The 22,892-nt window shown below is 43.3% G+C and overlaps 1 protein-coding gene across 1 annotated transcript in view; it reads right to left on the bottom strand.

The window, feature by feature from the left end:
* Window positions 1-360: 360 nt before the first annotated feature.
* RNF165 (ring finger protein 165) overlaps window positions 361-22,892 on the bottom strand; it is a 121,522-nt gene continuing 98,990 nt past the window's right edge. The window contains exons 3-8 of the mRNA XM_008572815.1: window positions 21,112-21,222; window positions 8,486-8,615; window positions 6,475-6,579; window positions 6,101-6,196; window positions 1,572-1,678; window positions 361-1,065 (exon numbers count right to left, since the gene is read on the bottom strand). Coding sequence (XP_008571037.1) covers window positions 948-1,065; window positions 1,572-1,678; window positions 6,101-6,196; window positions 6,475-6,579; window positions 8,486-8,615; window positions 21,112-21,222 — 667 coding nt within the window. The 3' untranslated portion in view covers window positions 361-947. The remainder of the gene's footprint in view (window positions 1,066-1,571; window positions 1,679-6,100; window positions 6,197-6,474; window positions 6,580-8,485; window positions 8,616-21,111; window positions 21,223-22,892) is intronic.

Raw genomic sequence — 22,892 nt, 5'->3', positions numbered from 1 at the left:
AAGCCAGCCCTCCTTAGGTCAGGGTGGAACCAGGGGGGACAGCTGGAGCCAAGCAAATGAGCCCTGGGACTGGGAGCCCTCCCTCAAGATGAGCTCCCCCCTTTGCCGGCTCAAACTTTACCTTCCTCACCTCCCCTGAAACCCTCGGAGCCTGGAGAAGACCCCACTTCTCCTTTTCCAAATGCCCCCTCCACGCTCCGTGCACTGTAAACATGAGAAAAACAGAAGCCAAGGAAAAACAAAAACAAAAACGAAACGAGCACCCCCTCCCACCTCCCAACCTGGGTGAAAAAAATCATCTTTTTTCACCGTAGACAGGATTTGGCTTTTTTTTTTTTTTTTATCACTTTGATTCCTTTTTCCTTTTCTCTCATAAAGACGGGAAGATTGGGGCTGTCGTTGGTTGGTTCAGTCAGGCACCAAAACAAGAAACTCAATGAGGAATATTTGGTGCGGATTCAGTAATAGCGACATGTCCACCACAAGATGACTAGAGCACCACACACGACATTTTTCTTAAGCTAACATGCTCTGGCTGCCATCCACAGAAATAGCTAGAGACCCCTACATGGTTGCTACGTGGTCGAGAGGTATATACACAGTCCTTCAAAGGACAGGATTGAGGGGCCGGTCTATCAGCTAGTACCTTCAGGGTCGTACCTAGGTTCTCAGCAGCCTGGGCCCCCCCTTCCCACCCTGCTCTGGGCATGGCCAGCTCCCTCCCTCCAGCGCAGCAAGGCGGATGGGGGCAGTCACCATTCTGCATGGGTGGGTCTTCCCCCCTCCTTTCCCTCAGACACTGATACCACCAACTCCTCTCTCCACAGAATGTGCTTGCAGGCTTCTCCTCTACGTCAGATGGCTCAGAAGGCAAAGTTTGGCTGCAAGGGCTATGGCCGTGGGGGACCTGGTGAAGGAAATGGGGTGTCCGCTGGCTAATTCCTCCCTCAGCTGTCGGCTCCCAGCTGTGTCTCAATGTCCACTCGGCAGATGGGGCATTTCTTGCTCATGGCGAGCCACTGGTCCACACACAGTTGGTGAAAGAGATGCATACAGGGCAGGCGTCTGCAGGAGAGGAGTGAGGGTCAGGGGACTGGCAGGGAGAAGGACTGGGGCTGTGTCAGGAGCTGAGGAATGCTGAGGGGACCAGGGGACATACACCCAGGACCCCTGGGGAATTGCCAAAGAGGGTTTTAGGAGCCTTGCCACAGAATCAGGCTGTGGCTGAGTTGGGAAACCATGACAGGAAAGAGAGCCTCAAGGCCCACCTCCTCCAGGAGGCCCTTTCAGATTAGATGGAAACAAAGCCATGATTCTGTCTTAGGCCTATCCAGGCCAAATATCGCACTGTTCTCTAACATTTGCATCTACACGTCTATACCCCTGGGTACCATACGTCCAGAACACTTCACACCTCACCTCCCCTGTGTAACCATGAAGCACACTATAGCACTCCTGGCACACTCACATGCACAAGCAAGCAAGCACCTCCACCCCCAGAATACAGCGCAATGATGGGTCACCAATTCCTGTGAGAGAAGGGAGAAGGAATCAAAGAGGTGCCCCCCTACCTCACATCCTCTCCATCCTCGAGCATAGACAGACAGATTGTGCATTTCTCATCTGTGTCTGACTCCTCCCCCTCGTCCTTCTTGCCCTTGCCGTCCTGGGGTCTTCGCTAGGAGAAGCAGAGAGAGGGGCATTCATTACCTGGAGCAGACTCACCTGGTGGCCACTGGCTTTGATCCACCATCTCCTCCCTCCCTCGCAGTCTCTCCTTCCCCTGGAGTCAGTCTCTCTGTAAGTTCTTAAGTAATACCCAAACCTCCTTCCCAGCCACCCCCCATCACTACGCGGTGAAAGCCAAGTGAGGAAGAGGCTGAACGGACTTTATTTTTGCTGTCCCAGGCACTTTCTAGGGGCAAAGAGTTTGGAAAGGAATTGGGTCCCTAATGAATCAATCCTCTGCAAAGCTATGATGTGTGCATAAACAGCTTTCTCTTTCTGCTCCTTCCTGCCGACCACTCCTCCTTACACCATTTCCAGCCTAGATCCCTGCCTCCACTTTCAGGTCCAGTATGCTTCATTCATTCATTCGCTTATTCACGCTTTCACTCAACAAATATCCATTCATTATTCACTCATTACTAGATGAAGGGAAAATTCCTCAACCTGGTCCTGACTCCTATAATTTGTACCACACTGTTAAGAGCTATTGTATACATGTGGTCTTCAAAAAGATCATGGAAAGATACATACTATCTTTTAATTCCATTTCCCATTAACTTATCAAAGTACTCTCATATTGTTGGATTTCGCTTCCTATCCAGAAAGTTCCTTTAAGATAGGCACTAGCTCCAACACGAGATTAGACATCATACAGGATATCTATTTATACTTGTTGACTTTAATATTCCCATTTTTAATTCTGTGCTAGTTGTTTGCAAATAGTTAATGTAGAAAGTTTTAAGTTCATAGATGGCGTGGACAATGGCTTACCCTTCTTTACGTACCACCCCGCACTTGGCCAAGTAAAGGTATATCGTTGCTGCTTAATAAATATTCTGGGGAAGAAGGAATCTAATAATCAGTGAATGAATTAGCCTGCCTTTTGTGTTCTCATCTCCCTGCTCTGCAGGGAAACAGTCTGACAATAACCATGGGAAGAAAACTACCCATTATGTCCCTTCTCCAGGGATAAGCAGACTTAAAGGTCATTTTGCAAAGACAAAAATCTGGAGTCACAAGATGAGGACCACCCAGAAAATGACCTTGAGGCCAAGCCTAGACACCAGGTCTCCCTTCTCTGGTCCTAAGCTCTGGAGTTCCTTAGTGTCATTTAGTCTGGGGAATACTGTAACCTCACTGGAACATACAAGAAAACCTATTCCTCCTGCTTTCAGTCTTGCTATGCCCTATAAACCTCACTACAAACCATGCCAGGCTTCTGCAGTAAGCTTCCTCTTATCCAGAATCCAGAAAATCAGAATGACATCCATAGTCCCATATAACTGTCATGAATTTTGGGTATGAATAGAGTCATGATGATCTCTCTGCTGGTTTAAGAGTCCAGCTGTGTTTACTGGAGGAGTGGCCTCCCTTTAGTTGGCTCTGCCAGAAAAGGGATGTCCAGTAAAAGACACAATTAAGACTCAACTACTCTTGCCTATTTTCTATTGTTTTTGCCTGTCATTGTTCAAATTTTCCTTTTTAGGGCCGGCCCGGTGGCGCACTGCTACAGTGCGCCGCTTGGGAGCGCGGCGGCGCTCCCGCCGAGGGTTCGGATCCCACATACAGACCGGTTCCCGCTCGCTGGCTGAGCGAGGTGCGGGCACAACACCGAGGGTTGTGATCCCGTTGCCGGTCCCGGTCCGGTACAGGCGCGACACTGAGGGTTGCGATCCGTTGCCGGACACAAAAAAAGACAAAAAGGAAAAAAAAAAAAAAAACAAATTTTCCTTTTTATAGTTAATAATTTTAGTTTAATATTACCTTGTTTTACTGTCTAATCTATATTTCTTTAAATTAGTTTCTCTTTTCAAACCTTATCTTATTTCCTATTTTGTATTTTTAATCTTTTAGATTTCCCAGTTTTTGTTTTCTCTTCATTATTGACATAACTTATTATAACTAACTTTTTTCAGTATTTATTTATATTAATAATTATTCTATCCCTTTGCCCTTACCTTCTTATTTTATTAACATTCCTTTTTAACTTTGATGTTATTGATCTTAATTTTATATGTTGCTTTCGTATCTTTTCCCAGTTCTTATTTTTTCATATTTTTCTACTTTTGATTCTATATTTTCTCTATTTTGTCAGGGTCAGGGGGCAGCTGACCTGTTAGCTCACTTGGAAAAGCATAGTGCTGATAACACCAAGGTCAAGGGTTCAGATCCCTGTACCAGCCAGCTGCCAAAAAAAAAATTAATTAAATAAAATGTATTTTTCTGTTTTGTATTATTTTACTTTCAGTTTAAATTTCTTAAGGTTTTTCTTCATATTTTATTTGGGCCCTAACCATTGTCATTTCTCATTTTTAATTCTTATTTTTTAAAATATTTTTATTCCCTTAATTCTCCCTTTATTCTCCTAACTTTTTACCTGAGCCCTTTTTCTCACTGATTAGTCCATTTTCCCTTTTCATTCTTGGTGTTTTCTTTCCCTGTTTCCCTGTGGCTGTTGAAATGATGGCAGGTAAGGTGTGTGGTCTTGGCAGGAGCAAACACTCCACTCCTTTCCTTCCATCTTCTTCTCCAATAGCTTAAAGCTCACTTTCCAGAGAATGATTATTTTCCCCTTGCCAGTGACACCCTTAATTACTGAACTGGTAATTTCCTCTAGTGGTACACTATCTAGTGTCTGACACGTGGTAGCTACTCAATAAAATGTGGTTGAAATCATTTATGAATAAATTCAATGCCTCCGTGAGGAGCTGCATATACCAAGATGCTAGGTCTTTGACATTGACTCTACTGGCACAGGGGCAAGCCCAGAAAGGAGCATGACTCATATCAAGGTAACAGCAGCTGAACATTCCTGAGCACTCAGTAGGTACCAGGTACTGCACTAAGCTGTTGATGTGCATCAACCCACTGAACCTTGTAGCACCCATTATGGTAACTACTAATATGATCATTCCCATTTCACGTTAAAAAGGGCAGGGGAGGGGCCAGAAAAGCCAAGCAAGTTGGCCAAAGTCATGCAGCTACAGGTGGTAGAGCTGAAATTCAGAACTGGAATTCAAAACTGGCTCTGTCTGATCCAACACTAAGTGCTCTCAATCACATGCCCTGGGGTCTCTGGCTTGACCACAATGAGCATGGTTCTGCTCTAAGTTTCTCAACACTTGTCAAGCTTTTAACTCCCCCCAGAATGGGGAGATCTTTAAAAAATCACTTATTTATTTATTTTTCTAATAGACTTTATTTTGTAGAGCAGTTCTAGTTTACATAAAAATTAAGAAAATAGTACAGTATGTTCCCATATACCCTCCCCCATCCCCCCAACACACACAGCTTCCCCTATTATTAACATCTTGCATTAGTGTGGTACCCTTGTTACAACTGATGAACCAATATTTACAGACTATTACTAACTGAGGTCTATTAGATTATATCAGGGTCACTCATTGTGCTGTACCTTTCTGTTTTGACAAATGTGTAATGTCATGTGTCCACCATGACAGTATCATACCCAATACTTCCACTGCCCTAAAAAATCCCCTGTGTTCCATCTGTTCATTCTTTGTCCCTCCCCATGGAAACCACTGATCTTTTTATGGTTTTTATAATTTTGCCTTTTCCAGAATGTCACATAGTGAGAAGCATACAGTACGCAGCCTTTTCAGGCTGACTTCTTTCACTTAGTAATGTGAACTTAAGGTTCCTCCATGTCTTTTCATGGCTTAATAGCTTATTTTTTAAATTGCATGATAATATTCCATCGTATGGATATATCACATTTTGTTTATTCATTCACTTATTGAAAGACATCTTAGTTGCTTCCACACTTTTTTACTTATTTTAGTTTAAAAATGTTTCAAAAACTCAGATCCCTGAGCTCTACTCCTACCCCAAATTCCTGGGCAATAATCCTGGAGATTCTACCTCTATAGGCTTAAGGTAGACCCTGTGGCTCTGTGGCTTTAAAAGCTCCCCAGTTGATCTTGATGCTCAGTCAGGTTTGGAAACCCCTGTTCAGAAGCCTTAGTTGTCCATTTGTTCACATGTACGATTGGACTTGGTTTATTTTCTTAGACAAATATTAGCCTTCCACGTATGAGCCCTCTTTGCCCACTTCATTCAGATGCAAATATTTATATGCCTGTACACCTACATGTGTACACATACACCCACTCGCAAGTTCACATGCATACACACATGCCCAGCCCTCCTCCTTTACTGATGAGAGGTCCCCCCTTCTCCCCTCCTGATAACATCTGGCACAGGCAAGTGAGAAAATCCTAAGAAAGTATTACAGCTTCCATCTAACTGGAGTAAAGCCTTCTGAATTTTGGACAGTGCCCTTCTGTGGGCAATTAGACAAACTTTCCCTCCCATTCCCTGCCTCTGCAGAATGGCCTGCTGGCAGACTCACCTTCTTGTACTTGTGCGGGAAGGTGAACCTCTCAATGGTGTTCTGTACAGCTCCCCGAGTCACGTTTCCCAACCTGTCCTCAAGCTGCAGCAGCTCCTGCAAAGAGAAAAATATAAATGTGTGTACTCAACATGTACAAATGCACACATACACACGTTATACAGATGAAGCATTCACATAACCAACGGGAAGAACAAGTCTGATGTTGAAAGACTGCACCATCTCTACTCACTCTCTCTTTTTCTCTCCCTTACTCTCAACTCTGGATCTTTCTGCCACCCATGCCCTATCCACCAGCAGTGAGCAGGGAGAAGGGATGTTGAATGATAATGGTTTCTCTATCAACCCAGTTGGTGCCAGACAGAGTGACATACCTCATAGCTCTCCCGCACAGCAGAGGTGTGTCTGCTGGGATTTAGTCCCTGGAGAGCAAGGAAGTGAAGCTGAGGGTAAGGGTAGTTTCGGATTTCATGGACGACCTGTTGGGGAGAAAATGCCTTGGATAGAGCAAGGACTAAGGCTTCTTGAAGAGCCCAGCGTGCCACTCCTCCTCCCCAAACCACCAGTTAGCACCCGTTTGCGATGTGTGCATGGGAGTGCTGTCTTTCCCACCCTTGGGTCCCTCTCTCTTCATCAAAACCCAAGCTTGTGCCTGTACCAGCCCCAGAAGGAATAACAAAATCAATAAAGTGACAACTAACCCTGATTGGTCATTTACTTCACAGTAAGCACTTATCTAAGCACTTCACATGACTGACTGATTATCTCACCTATCTAAAGGTGCAACTGCTATCCCCATGTTACTGATAGGGTAAGTGAGGCACAGATAGGTTAAGTAATTAATTGGCCTAAGTTATGCAACCAAGTGACAGAACCAGGATTTCAAATCCAGGCAGTTGGGCAGCAGAGTCAATTCCCTTCACCTCTACTCTGCCCTGCCTCAGAGAGCAACATGATGGTTAAGGACTTGGGCCAGGACCAGAGTAAAGGCACAAAATTTAAAAGACTCAGGGTATTAAAAGACTCAGTAATTGAGATAAATAACACTGTAATGTAATCTTTTTAAAAAAATCAAAATGAATGCAAAAGAAGTCCATGCTAAGCAAAATATCAATATCTTAAAGACAGACAGACTCTGACCCTGAACTTGCATGGCCCAGACTCACTCATCTGACCCTAACCCTGGCTATGAGTCAGAAGGGCCAGGTTTCCATCAGGGCTCTTCAACTTACTGTGCATCCCAGGGCCAGTTGCTTAACCTCTCTATGCCTCAGTTTGCCAATCTGTAAAATAGGGACACTACCATTTTGTGTGGGGTTACTGAGAGGTTTAAATGAGATAATTTATGTAAAGTGCTTAGAACAGTGCATGATATGTGGTAAGTACTCCATAGATGTTCACTTCTCTTCTTCTCAGGAGATGATGCTTCATACCATGGAACCTCAGAGCTGACAAGGACTTCAGACATTACTTGTCCAAGCCCCTTATTATACAAATAAGGAGACTGAGAAGCTAAGTGGTTGAATGACAGAGAGAAGGATTGAAGGGTGGAATTACATTTTAGAGCAGCAACATGAAGCTGACTGGAAATAAGAAGAATTTCAATCAGTTTTTTGCTGCTTTCATGGAATATGTTCATTTTAATTTTGTGCAGCTTGCAATGCAAAAAAAAAATGAAAGGCCCCCAAACCCAATCCGATCCTTCTGCAATGTTCAGCACTCTGCAGTCTCCAAAAGGCCTGCCCCCTACAGAAGGCAGAACTGGATCTGCAGGCCAGGCCCAAGGGCTCCGTCTGTGATATTTTCGGCCCTCACGCCAGCCCTGTGAGATGTGCAAGACAGGCATCTTCACTCCCTTTTCACAGAGAAGTAGAACCAAACCCAGGGAGGTGCTGACCACAAGAAATTAACTAAATGAAGTCATATGAGATATGGGATCTAATCTGCCTTATCTTAGCCCTGAGCCTTTTCCCCACAGACCACAGACTGTCACACTGTCCCTTTTCACTCCTCCAGTGCCCACTCCCACTCCCTCCAGCGGTACCAGCTTCTATTCCAGCAGGTTCCTTTGCTTTCCCCTCAAGCCAGAGTGGAAACAGGAGCTGGGAGGGGAGGAGAGCCATCAGTGTACCTGAGAGCCAGAACACAGGGGACCTAGGGCACAGGGGAGCCAAGACACAGGGGAACTAGGGCATGGGGTACACAGAGGAGTCAAGACACAGGAGAGCCAGGACACAGCAGAGCTGCAAGACAGGAGCAGGGAAGCAGGCGAGCTAGGACAGAGTCAGGGGAGCTGGGACACAGGGGCGTCACAGGCCTCAGCCCACCACTGGCACCCCATGGGCAGCAAGGGAGTGAACGTGCTGGTTGAGCCCTTTCACTTACCATCTGCGTGGAGGAGGAGCTTCTGGGAAAGTGGTGCATTCGAGGAGTTGCTAGGTAATGCTGATAGTGCTGAGGGATGGGCCGCACCTGGAACTGAGTGGGACTCAAGCCGGCATCCACACTGAGATCCCTGCAGGGACACAGCCTCAGTGAGCCACAGGGTGGTGTGATTCAGCCATCAAGCTACAGAAGGGACCTCACACATCAAGCTCGTGGAGTAGAGTCAGAGTCACAAACCACCAGCTCAGTGAGGGGCTTCACATGACCCAGCGCTTCCCCTCTCTTTAGAGGGAAAGAAGGCTCTGCAAGCTCTGAAGGAGCTAGAGCTTCCCAAGCCCTATAAACATCTTGAAACTAGGGCACCAACGCACCCTCCCAAGACAAAGCCCATCCCTGAGAGAAATGTTGAAAGAAGAATCCAAACAGAGCAGGTCAGGATACAGAGCAAAGGAAAGACAAGGTCAAGACAAACATGGAGGAGGGAGCAGAGGCCATAGTTTTACCACTTTGAGAAAACAAGGGAAGGGGGCGGGGGATAGAGAGTAACTGGGTAAGGGACACAAAGAATAATTGCAATTTGTAATGATGAACATGCTAATAGTATTGATGTGATCATCACATACTGTAACAAAACTGATAGCCAACTCTGTACCCCATAAATATGTATAATCAATTATGTTTCAATTCTAAAAATCAATCCATTAATTAAAAAAAGAAAACAACAAAAGAGGGATCTCTACATTAGCTCTGCAGACTAGAAAAGCTATCCTGGTCCCCCACCTCCCACTCCTAAAAGTACAGGAAAACTCATTTCACATTAAACTTAATTAATTAATTAATTACACTGAAGAGAAACCAATAGATAATTTAGGAAATGGCTAATTTCAGATGTGAGGAGAAAATGTGCAAGGTGAGTTCAAAACATCTGGATGTAACTGAAAGCAAGATAGCTACCCAAACACTACGAAGGTCATGGCAAAAGAGCTCAGGAATCATCCTGAAGAGGCTCCCACTGGCCACAGCTAAGATAATTTGCATATCAGTAAGCATAACTGCAATAGAGATGTACACACATCAAACAGGTTTAAATCCATGAGTGAAATGACGCCAAAAAAAAAAAAAAAAAAAAAAGTTGATCATCTTTGCAGGATGCTAAGTAATCAAGTCTTCATTTTGAAAGCTAGTAAATGAAAGGATAAAACCAAGCATTTATTTTGCCTTTCCTTTATTAACTGTTCTTCAGGGTAACCAACTATCTGATCAGGGGAAACTTCTCCTTATCTAAGTTTTCCAGCTAATAGATGAATAAAGAATGATTGAATTATTTGTCACAATTTTGTATCCCCTAAAGAAATAAAGGATCTAGGCAAAGATCCTTTATTCATCCTAATTGATGAATTATGCTAACAATGCAAAAGGAGAGACAATCAGACTTTACGTTCTTTCTGGCTGAAGGACATAATACCGTCTATGATTTATTTTTGCCAAGAAATCAGAATTGAATGTGAATCTGTTCAAGCCTTGAGCTAAGTGCCAATGTGTAAGGAATACAGGAAACTGAGGAATATCTTAAACGCTACCATGAGAGTGTAACTAGAATAATCCAGATAAGGGGAAACTACAGGAAGAACAGCCTCGTTTCATTAATAAAAACATTTAAAAAAAAAGAAAAAGAAAAAAGACGTGGTGGGGCGCTAAAGGAATTTCTGCCTCCAGCCATGTTGGGATAATGGGAATTAAATTTACCTTCGCACTGTAAACCACTAGAAAACTGGTCAGAATACATTTAGTACCTGTTTTCAGGCACTGGAAATAAGCCTTGTAGAGTTGTGATCCATGAAAGGGAAACAAATGAGGTAAGCTTTATAATTCCCTGGTGTTTTGCATGAAGGTGCATTACAGATCATGAGCAGGGAGGGGGACCCTAGGCAGAGCATGGTGGTCTTGATGACTTGAGGATTCAGAGATCTTATTTCAGGGAGGCTGAGGTCTCTGAAAGTTGTGGTGCAGTATTTTGAAGAGGAGGGAGCTGCATAGAATTAGAGCTCCAGAAACCTGCAGGAGTCTTTACTGAATATTAAGATAGGCATGCATGGGATGAAATTCCACCATGTTGTGCAAAGAGAGCAACCGAGGAATAGTGAGTGGTTCCCAGAAGTTAGACAGGGTTTAGGAAGCATTTGTGTTCCAACAAGCTAGTGTGAAGGGTCCTTGTTGATCATTCAGGGCATTCAGTAGAGACCCCAGGAGAGCCTTTTAAAGCTTGTTTATAAGCTTTATTAGGGCAGGTCTAGACTAATCTCAGCTCTAGAGATGTTATAAACCTGCTGTGATAAGACACAAAAACAAGCCTCAAAAGGATCAAATTGAACTGCAAGTGCTGCTCCGACACTCTTTAAATGAATAAAATAAATCTAGTTACTCAATAATGTCTAATTTGTGATATCCCTCATTCAATAAAAAAAATTACTGGACATACCAAGAAGGAGGACAATATGTCCCATAATCAAGAGAAAATCAGACAATATAAACACCCCAAGACTCAGAGATGACAGAGATGATGGAATTAGCAGACAAGGATGCTCAATGGCTATTATAGTCATGTCTGAGTGTGTAAAAGAAAACATGAATATAGGAAGGAGAAAAATGGAGAATATTTATTAAACAACCTAAATGGAACTTCTAGAGATGAAAAATGCAAACATCTGAAATGGAAAATTCACTGGGTTGGATTAACACCAGACTAGATACTACAGAAGAAAAGATTAGTGACTTGGAGACATACCAATAAAAATAATCTAAAATGAAGCACACAGATGAGACTAAAAAATTAACAGTCTCAATGACGATATCAAGTGGTTAGCCATATGGGTAAGCAAAGACCCAAAAAGAGAGGATGGTGGGTAGAAGACAGAAAAATATTTTAGAGGGCCGGCCCCGTGGCTCACTTGCGAGAGTGCAGCGCTGATAGCACCGAGGCCGCAGGTTCGGATCCTATATAGGGATGGCTGGTGCACTCACTGGCTGAGCATGGTGCAGACCACACCTTGCCAAGGGTTGCGCTCCCCTTACCAGTCAAAAAAAAGAAAAATATTTTAGAGGGCCGGCCCCATGGCTCACTTGCGAGAGTGCAGCGCTGATAGCACCGAGGCCGCAGGTTCGGATCCTATATAGGGATGGCTGGTGCACTCACTGGCTGAGCATGGTGCAGACCACACCTTGCCAAGGGTTGCGCTCCCCTTACCAGTCAAAAAAAAGAAAAATATTTTAGGGAAAAAATGGCTGAAAAAAATTCCAAATTTGATAAAACCTATAAACCCATAGATCCAAAAAGCTCAATAAACTTCAGGCAAGATAACACAGAAAAATCACCCCAAGGCACATAATAACCAAATTCCTGGAAAAAAATAGTAAAGATAAAATCTTAAAAGTAGCCAAAGAAAAAAAGACACATTAGATAAGGAAGAACATAGATAATAATTATCATAGACTTCCCATTAGAAACAAAGCAAGCCAGAAGACACCAGAATGACATCTTTAAACCGCTGAAGGAAAAAACTGTCAACTTAGAAATCCATACTCAACAAAAAATCTTTCAAAATGAAGGTGAAATAAAGACTTTTTCAAACAAACAAAAGTTGAGAGAATGTGCTTCCAGCAGACCAGTGCTACAAGAAATGTTAAAGGAAGTTTTCTAGACAGAAGAAAAATTACACCAGATAGAAACCTACATCTAGACAAAGGAATAAAAAATGCCAGAAATGATAATCATGAGGGAAATATAAAAGATTTTTTCCCATTTAGAAAATGTCTTTAAAGTTTAATTGATTGTTTAAAGTAAAATTGGCAAACTTTTTCTGTAAAGGATCAGATAGTAAATATTTTAGTCTTCAAAGGCCATTTAGTCTCTGTCACAGCTATTCTGATGTCCTTTGTAGTGCAAAAGCAGCCATAAGCAATACATAAACAAAAGGGGTGCCAGTGTTTCAATAAAACTTTATTTACAAGAATGAGGAGCAGACCAGATGTGACCCACAGGCCATTGTTTGAAACTATGGTTTAGAGAAAGATTATTTGTGATTATTTTTTAAGTAGAGGTAAAACCTGCAAAAGGAATAGCAGAATTTGAAAAGAATAAAGGAAGTGTACTGTTGCAAGAACTTTACATTACAGACAAAGTGGTATAATTCTGTTTTAGGGTAGAGTGTGATAAACAAAATATGTATATTGTAAATCAAGTGTATTCACAAAAGAAAAGAAAAGAAAATGGTATGACTATTAAGCCAATATTTAACCCTAAAAAATACTCAAATGATTCAAAAGAAGACATAAAATAGACAAAAAGTAATTTTTAAAAGATGGGATAGATAGAAAACAAAAAGCAAGATGGTTGATTCAGTTCCAACCAAATAGATAATTACATTAAATTTAAATGGTCTGAAAACTCCAATTAACAGCCAGAGATTGTCCACTGGAAAACTATGCTGTCTATATAAAACCCATTTTAAATATAAAGACATAGATAAGTAAAAGAAGGAAAGAGACACACCATGGAAGCACTAATTCAAAGAAAGCTGGAATGGCTGTGTTCATATCAGACTAAGTAGACTTTGAACCAAGGGTTGTGATCAAGGATAAAGCAGGACATTTAGTAATGAGAAAGGGGCCTATTCATCTTGATGACATAACAATTCTTATATGTGTCCTAATATGTGTAGGAAATATATATTCTAATATATATAAATCAAAACAAGTGAAGCAAAAGCTGACAGAACAGAAAGAATAGACGAATTCTCAATTGTAGTTGTAGACTTCAACCATCCTCCCTTATAATTCATAGAACAAGCAGACAAAAAATTCGATAATGATATAGAAGAACTGAACAATGCTTTAAACCAATTTGATCTAATTGACATTGATAGAACACTCCACTCAACAAAAGCAGAATATATATTCTTTTAAATACGTATAGAACATTTACTAAGATAGAACATATGCAGAACCATACAACAAATCTCGATAAATTTAAAAGGATTAGAATTATACAGAGTATGTTTTCTGATCACACTGATATTAAGTTAGAAGTCAATAACAAAAAGATTTCTGGGAAATCCCAAGTATTCAAAAATTAAATAATATACTTCTAAATAACCCAGGGTCAAAAGTAAATCATAATGGAAATTAGAAGATTCTCAGTTTTATCAGCACCGCACTCTACCGAGTGAGCCACGGGCCAGCCCATAAGATTCTCAGTTTTAAAAGAAAAATTCATAGTTTTATATGTTTATATTAGAAAAGAAGAAAGATCCAAAGTCATGATCTAAAGTTCCACTTTAAGAAGCTAGAAAGAAAAAAAGAAAAAAAAAAAAAAAGAAACCAAAGTAAGTAGAAGGGAGAAAACAATTTTTAAAAACATCAGAAATTAGTAGAATAGAAAAATAAATAATAGAATGAAAGGGTGTTTTCTAAAGATCAATAAAATTGATAAAACTCTAGTTAGACTGACCAAGAACAAAAGAGAAAAGAAACAAATTTCCAATATTAGGAATGTAAGAGGGAACATCACTACAGATTATACAAATGTTAAAGAGAGAATAAGGAAATATTATGGGCATCTTTATGCCAATAAATTCAATGAAATGGGAAAATTTCTTGAAATACATAAATTATCAAAATTAACTCATGAAAATATACCAAAGCTGCATAGTATTATAAGAGCATTTATAAGTGAAATTAAATGTGTAATGTAAAACTTTCACACCGATAGGCAATTAAAGCAAAAATACACAAATGGGACTATTTCTAATTAAAAAGCCTCTGTACATCAAGGGACACTATCAACAAAGTGAAGAGACAACCTACAGAATGGGAGAAAGTGTTTACAAACTACACATCAGACAAGGGGCTAATATCCAGAATATATAAGGAACTCAAACAACTCAACAGCAAAAAACCAAATAACGCAATGAAAAAAAATGGGCAAAGAACCTGAACAGACATTTCTCAAAGACATACAAATGGCCAGCTAGTGCATGAAAAAAATGCTCAAAACCTCTAATCATCAGGGTAATGAAAAATTAAGACCACAGTGAGATATCATCTCATCCCAGTTAGAACGGCCGTTATCAACAAGACAGAAAATAACAAATGCTGGCGAGAAAGCAGAGGAAAGGGAACCTTCCTACATTGTTGATGGGAATGTAAATTGGTACAACCATAGTGGGAAACAGTGTGGAGATTCCTCAGAGAACTAAAAACAGACCTATCTTATGATCCAGCTATCCCACTACTGAGTATATACCAACTAAAAATAGATCTACCTTATGATCCAGCTATCCCACTATTGGGTATAGACCCAAAGGAAATGAAATCAATACATCAAAGAGACACCTGCACTCCCATGTTCCCTACAGCACTATTCACAATAACCAAGAGAGGGAATCATCCTAAATGCCCATCGATTGATGAATGGATGAAAAAACTGTGGTGTATATGTACTCAATGGAATACTGTTCAGCTTTAAGAAGAAATGATGTCCTATTATTTGCAGCAACATGAATGGAACTGGAAACCATCATGTTAAGTGAAGTAAGTCAGGCACAGAAAGACAAATACTGCATGATCTCGCTCATATATGGAATCTTTAAAAAAAGAAAAACAGTGGTTCTCATTAAAATAGAGAGTAGAATAGTGGTTAACAGAGGAGGGGAGGAGAGGAAGGTGGGAAGGAGGAAAAGGGGTGGACTAATGGGTACAAAACTATGCTGTCTTCCCTAAGTGAATCATTGTGCAGTATGTGCACGCATTGAAAGAACACACTGTACCCCACAAATATGTACATGTAAATGTTAAAAATGTTAAAATAAAAAACAAAATAAAATATAAAATAAAACATTCACTCCAAGAAACCTCCAGGCTCAGATGGTTTCACTAGTGGATTCTATAAAATATTAAGAGAAAAATAATGTTAATCTTACGCAAACTTTTTCAGAAAATAGATGAGAAGGCACTTCCCAACTCATTTAATGAGGCAAGCATTGCACTGATTAAAAAAAAAAAAAAAGACATTTCAAGAGAAACCCCCCCAAAACAACAGACCAATATTATTCATAAACAAAGACACAAAAGTTCCTTATCAACATTTTTGCAATTTGAATCCAGCAACACACAGATTAAATAAGACTTAAGTGATTTACCAATCAGTCACAATGAATAAACCTTATTTGGATCTTGATTGGTACAAACTGTAACAATCAGAGAAATTTGAACACTGACTGGATATTTGATTATATTTAAAAATTATTGTTAATTTTCTTTAGGTTTAATAGTGGTACCGCAGTAAAGATTTTGGAAAGTAAGGTATCTTGAGATATATGTGAAATATGAGGGTATTTTAAATAGTTCATGAAAGATTTGTATTATCTTTCAATTCTAGTTTCCCACAAACTTTTTGAAGTACCTTCATATTTACAGATGAAATGATATGATGTCTGGATTTGTTTCCAAATTGTAGCAAGGATGGGCGAGTGAAGAAGGGTAAAGATGAAGCAAAAGTGGCTGTGAGGTCAGCTCTCTGCCCCATGAATATGTGCAATCAGTTAAAAAAAAAAAGTAGCCATGAGTTGATGTCAAAGCTGGATGACGGATATACGAGGGTTCATTATACTATTCTCTTATTCTTTGTTGTTTGACATTGTCTGCAATAAAAACGGGTTTTGTTTGTTTGTTATTTTTGTTTTTCCTAAGTTTCTTTATGGTGGAAAGGTAATGTTTACTAACTCCAAGCAAGACATCTGTGGGCATTCAACTTCAGAAATACAGAAGAACCAAAAATCGTACATGGAAACTTCTCACACATATAACAGAAAGTTTTGTGGCTGGCACTTACTTTTTGCAGTGTGCTGTGTAGGTCTGCATGTGAAGTGGGCCCTGGTGAGTAAGATATGGCTTCCCCTTAGGAAAGTGCAGCCAAGCTGTAAAAGCATCCCTGAGAGGAAGCTCAGGGCCTCAGAACGTATGACCTCAGGTCCTACAGAGGCCAGAGGGCAGGTGGCATTGGGACTTGCAGACTTCCCTTCCTCATCTTGCCTGGGCAGGCCCTGACCACTAACTTCGTATGCTCCCACCTGACTGCTGCTGCCGAGCCTGGTTCCCATGCAGCCTGGGTTTGGCTACACCTCGCCCTGGACAGTGTCTTCTGAGATAATTCTGAGGGTGAAAACCCAGTAAAGCCATCAGCCTTCAAGGGGGTGGGTCTGAACCTTATTCCCTGCGTCACGCTCATGAGGGTGTGATCACTGGAGAACCAACAGAAACTCTCTGATGGCTCCTGGCATCCAGCCCTACCCTCCTCTCTCCACAGCCCAGGTCCAGCTGTGTGGGCAGGACTGCCCATCACTCTCATGGGCACTGCACGTACCACTGCCAGAGTCAGGAGGCCCGGGTCCTTGTCCCAGGTCCACCCCTCTGTGAGACCCTCTCTAGTTCATTCACCCCTTTGATCCTAATTTCTAAAATGAGGATAGCAGTAGCTGCTCACGGTGATACTTGGAAAGTCAAACAAGAAAATGGAAGAGAAAGCCATTTGCAGAGCACTGTACACATGCAAGGGGCCATTGTCAGCCCTAATCCCCAGAGTAACTCATAACAAGCTGGTCACTTGGGAACGGAGCTGCACTCTTGGAGCCAGTTGGAAGCAAACTTGGAAATCCACTAGCCCAGCCCCTCACTTTCACAGATCCATCTGAGGCCTGGAGAAGACCAGTGTCTTATCCATGGCCCTTGGCTGGCCAGTTAGGGCCACCAGGGTTTTGGACCCTTGCTTGGGCTCATCCCATTGCACTGCCTCAGGGATAGGAATTCCATGGGGCACCCTTACATGGCTGCTGTGGATTGATTGAATTGTGTCCCCCAAGGTTCATTTATTGGAAGCTTAATCCCTACTATAAATGCTGAGGGTGAGAAATACTGTTATAGTCATTGAAAGGTGGTGCTTTGAAGAGTTGATTAGATTGTAGGACCATGCTGCAGTGAGTGGATTAAAAATGGTGGTCAGGGGTGCGATTCAGAGAGTTTTTAAAAAAAATGAGGGAGAGTCTGTCTCTGCTTTCTCTGCTCCACTGTTTTTCCAGTGTGATACTTTGCTGTTATTCTTGCCACCGCCAAGGCTCTCAGCAGATGTGTTCCCTGGATTTTGGACTTCCTAGCCTCAGAAACTGTAAGCAATAAATTTCGTTTTCTTTATAAATCACCCAGTTTCAAGTATTTTGTTATAAGCAACAGAAATGGACTAATAGAATGGCAGAAGCTCCGATTTTTTGCATTTACTCAGCAGTCTTAGGGAACCCAGCAAATTCAAAGCAGCAAAGAGGTGTTCAGGGAATTCTACCAAAAGCGAAGTCCCAACGAAGTTGGAACAGAGTCCCCCCCCAACTCCCAGAGCACTAAGTAGAGAAGCAAAAGGCACCTTGACCCTCGGACAGGTGGGACGGTCTGCCCTGGGTGGGCTCTGGGACTCCCCCCTTATCGTCTCATCAGAAAGTTTCCTCCTAACATTCCTAGGGCTACAAATTGGAGTTGAGGGGAGAGGGGAAAGGGGAGGGAGGTTGGGGGATGATTGGAGGGGACAAAGGGTACAAAAGTAATTTCTGGTAATGGATATGCCCTCAGTATGAATCCGGCCCTCACATCATGGACAGGAGGGGGGACAATCAGCTTTGTATCTCACGAACATTTGTAATTAATTAATTAAACAAACAAACAAACAAATAAATAAATGAATGAATGAATGAATAAATAAAAAAGAAAGTTCCCTCCTGGATCCAGCTCACTCAACAGGGGATGTAGTCTATGGTCCTAAAGAAATCTGGATTTGAACTTGCCCTGAGGAGACAGCCCCTAGAGACACAGTGTCTCCCGTCTCTGTTGTTGCAAGCCTGTCAGAACCTGCTAAGTTTTGAAAGGAGTCACAGAAATATCTCACAGACCTAAAGCCATGGAGTTAACCCAGAACTGTGTTTTGGAGATTTCCTGCCAACATTGTTTCAATGTCTAATTTTTGTTCGTTGTATCTACACATCAAACTGAACTTTCTCATTGTGAATATTTTTGAACATGGTATGGTCTGGTTGCTGTGCAGACCCTTTAGTTCCTCCCAGGGAGTTAGCTCCAAAAATGCCAGCACCATCTGTGGGCAAGTCCAGACTCTGGGGGCTCCCGAGGCTCTGCTGTGGCAGGGCTGCCTGCAGAGGGAAGGACTGTAGGAGTCTTTCATCCTCCACCCACGCTCTGCCCACAGGGTCCAGGTGCCTACAGACCTCTACCTGGGCAGGGTTAGGGCTGTGGCAAAGTGAGATGCTGTCCAAATTGGGGGTCACAGTTGACCTGAGAAGCTGGTACTGAGTCACAGAAGGAGCATGATAAGGACATTGCCCATGAGAGGTATGGGGGCTATGGCTCAAGGTCAGGGTCAGGTTACCAGGCATGGGCCAAATAGGGGGAGTGTCTGGGATTTATGCCCAGGGCCCGCTGCTGCTACACACTCTCAGACCAGGATGCCCAGCTGAGAGAAGCTGTTTGGGTAGGGTTAAGATATCCTAAGTAAGGGGGGAAAGCCAGGGAAGCCTCAGGCCTGGGTCTGGACAAGGGCCTGCCTCCCAATTCCTGGAATGACTAGGGTGGAAGTCAATGGTTTATGATGGTTCTCTAAAGGGACAGACAGACAAGCTTCCCTCTGCCCCCTGGGCTCCTCGCAGAGGGTGAGAGTAGCCCCTCCTATAATGCATTTCCTGTAATCCAATTACCAGGCTGCCCATCTCCTGGCAGAAGAGGCCTCTCTGGAAAAGAAGGTTGGGATGCAGTTAGCACAGTCACAATTACAAAAACCCCTTGTCACCACTAGGCTGGCCCTCACTGGAGCAGAGCTAATTACAAGGGAGGAGAAACTGTCATCTCCTCCGCTGGAAACATCTTCCTACTTGGGAAGTGGGGGCAGGACAGGCAGCTCCCAGGGCTTCATTCTTTATGTTTCTTGGGGCAAGCAGGGGCCAGGAGGACTCTGAGAGGCTGAAATGAGTGAAAAGGACCAGGAGTTTGGCTAAATAAGGAAAGCTGGGGACTGGGCTAACACCTGCACTGTTCCTCCCGACATCTCTCCAGGACCGTTCCCACCTGTCACCTGTCCAGTCCCACTTGCCTCATCGTGTGTGTTTAAATCACTCCACCGTGCGCCAGGGCCCGGGATGCTCCATGTGTGTTGAATTGAATTGAATTGACTAGACTGCTGAGGGACAGAATTTCATCCAAACTACAATTAAATCTTCCTAATTTGAATCTGCTAATTAGAAAAAGGCTGGGCTGAAGCTGACAGCAGTGCAATCTACCTTTTAAGGAATTGTTGAATTTCAGGGGAGAGTGTTCCTGAGAATGAGCAGAGAGCTGGAGACAATGAGACATGTTACAACCACTGTTTCCTGCACCTAGAAGTACCTTTAGCCTTCAATTAACTGAAACTGTCCGTTTGAATCATTCCCACGTGTTCATGGAAAGGGCTCCCAAAGAGATCCTTGACAGGCCAGTTTGCCTGACCAAATGGCTGAAAAATGACACAATGGCACATCAGATTTTTTAAACAGCCCATCCTTTTCCACTGAGGAATTTTTTTTTTCAACATTCTTTAAAAAAAACCTTTTTGACCTAAAAGTTGCAGAAATAGCATAAAAAATTTCTGGATACCCTTCATCCCATAAGATTTCCCATTTCACTTACTGTTTTATTGCATTTCTATCTCCTTTTCTGTCTCTTCCTCTCTCTCCCCACCATGAGTATATACACGCATATATATATATATATATATATATATATACACACACACACACACACACACACACACACCCCTCTGTGGAGATAAATAGTTTTTTTCCCCCTGAACTCTTTAAAAATAAGTTGCAAGCATGATGCCCTTAACCTCTAAACACTCAGTGAACTGCACATCTTTTTAAAGTATTTGATGGTTAAGATCAACCCCTTTCTGAGCTAGAACCAGAGAGTTAGGTAGGACCCAGCATCCAAAACCAAGCAACCCTGCATCCAGGCCAACAAACACACAAAAACAAAACCCCCACCTCTCTCCCAGCCTCTTGCCCCAGACCTTACCTCCAAACTGGCTCTTCAGGTATGATGTGAGCCTGGACTTACACCACCCAATCCTGCACTGCCTTACTGCATGCCCTGGCAGTTCTCAAGACCCAGCTCCTCCGGGAAGCCTTCCCTGACCACCCCAGCTCCTCCGAATTCTCCTTTCTGCCTTCTCCCCAGGGACCGCCAGTTCATAGCCCTCATTGAGCTTAGGAAATGTTTTGTATCCCTGGCTCCCTCCTCCGCTGCAGGATCAGACACACTGAGCCCCAGGCTGGGCACCTGACAGTACCCAGTTACATCTGAGCTAACTGCTGGAACCAGGCACAGGTGGAGCCATCTGGCTCTGAGGGTGGCTGGGAGCAGGGGGAAAGGCTGGGGACAGAGGACCACGCCTCCTGCACCCTTCAAAGTGAAGGAAAACAGGAACTCCATGGATCTGGCAAGTCCTCAGTCCTTCCCTATCTCCCCCAGGGATGCTGAAGACTCACCAGTCAGTGCCCTCAGCCAAATATCTGGGCTGAGGCGTCTGCAGTTGGTGGCCGAAGTCGAAGCTGGGGTGGAGGCGGTGGGGGTGGACAGACACACGCTCCTGACTCCGCCTACACCAGAAAGAAAGGAGGGCCCATGATGTCAGGGGTTGCCAGGTCAGCGTAGCTCCCAGAAGCTTTGAGTGACCCTAACTGGCCTGAAGATGTCTTGCTCCTGCAACCCTCCCCCCCCACAGAGCCCACGGCCTACAGAGCAGTGGGCTTCACCCCTTTTCTGGAACTTCGAGGAAGCTTCCCAGATGAGCAGCAGGCAGTAACTCAGACATTCCAGTATCTTTGGTCTGCCCACTGTACTAGGTGTGTCTGCTTGCAGGTCACCTGGCCCCACCCAAACTCTCTCACCTCCTCTACCCCTTGAACTACCACTCTCTCTCTACCCTTGGTGGGCATCTTCAAGATACACAGACCTGTCTCCTGCTGATCTTCCACTTCTGTGCACCCCTCTGCTCCTGCCATGCTCATCTCTCCTCCACCCTTCTCCACACTCTCTTCCCAGCTTCCATGGCCCAGGGCAAAGCCCACCTCCTCCAGGAAGACCTCCCTGAACATCCCAGATCAAGATGACCTCTCCTCCCTCTGACCTCCAACAACACTCACTCTCTGTCCCAGGCACCCCTACCCCTACAGTCATGGATGCTTAGGCCCTAAGAGATGATCTAGTCCAGCCATTCTCATAGAGTGCTCCAAGCACCCTTGGGAATCCCTGAAACCCATTCAGGTGGTTTGAGAGGTCAAAACTATTTTCCTGATAATACTATGATGTTATTTGCCTTTCATTCTTGTTCTCTCACAAAGGAACAGTGGGGTTTTCCAGAAACTACACGACATGCGATTCTGCATGCAAAAGCGGACATGAGAACACAGCTGGCTTCTGTTAAGCCATGCACTAAAGAGATTTGCAAATATGTAAAAAAAAAGTCACTCTTCTTACTAAATTTACATAGTTATTTTTCATAAAATATATTATTGATGTTGCTATATGAGTGTGTTATCACTTTTAAATAAATTAATAAATATTTTAAAATTTGTTTTGGTTTCTAATATGTTAAACATCAATAGTCATAAGCTACATAAACCGAAGGTCTTTGTAGACCTCATTAATTTTTAAGAGTGTAAAACTGGTCCTGAGACCAGAAAGTTTGAAAACCACTGATACAGTCCAACTCTCTTGACAGTTGCTCAGAGAGGTGTGGTGACTTACCCAGGGTCCCCAGCCACTTCAGACCCATGTGATTAGCACTGCCTAATTTCATTCTCTGCTTGTTTCATGGGTCTTTAGCTGGACTCTCCAACTAGACCGTGGGCTCTTTGAGGGCAGGGCTGGAACCAGCCATTTCCTTCAGTTTTCTTTAGAGTTCTCGGGTGTTAGAATCACTTGATCATGAAGCTGGAGGGGAGATGAGGGGTCCCCTAGTCAAATATCCTCCCACACCGTGCAAGTCCACTGTGAGCCTCATGGACCACCGGTTACCCAGCCCCTGTCCCCGCACCTGGGTGATGTGACAGGAACACACGCTGGCTTCTGAGGGAGCCTGCGTCGGCTCAGGGTAGCGCGCTCTGCCTGAAATGATCGTCTCTAACTGAGGCAAGAGCTACCTCCGGCAGCCACCCCCTTGGTGACTTCTGGCCAAGCCGGGCTGGGGGTGAAGCCGGATGTCCCAGCCCTCGGCCTGCGCCGGCCCCGCCCCCTCTCAGGCCCCCCCATAACCCTGTTCCCCCCT

This window comes from Galeopterus variegatus, unplaced genomic scaffold, assembly GCF_000696425.1.
Source record: "Galeopterus variegatus unplaced genomic scaffold, G_variegatus-3.0.2 Scaffold839, whole genome shotgun sequence".
NCBI classification, from domain to species: Eukaryota; Metazoa; Chordata; class Mammalia; order Dermoptera; family Cynocephalidae; genus Galeopterus; species Galeopterus variegatus.
Note: the sequence above shows the minus strand (reverse complement) of the source record. Positions and strands in the feature narration are given on the sequence as shown.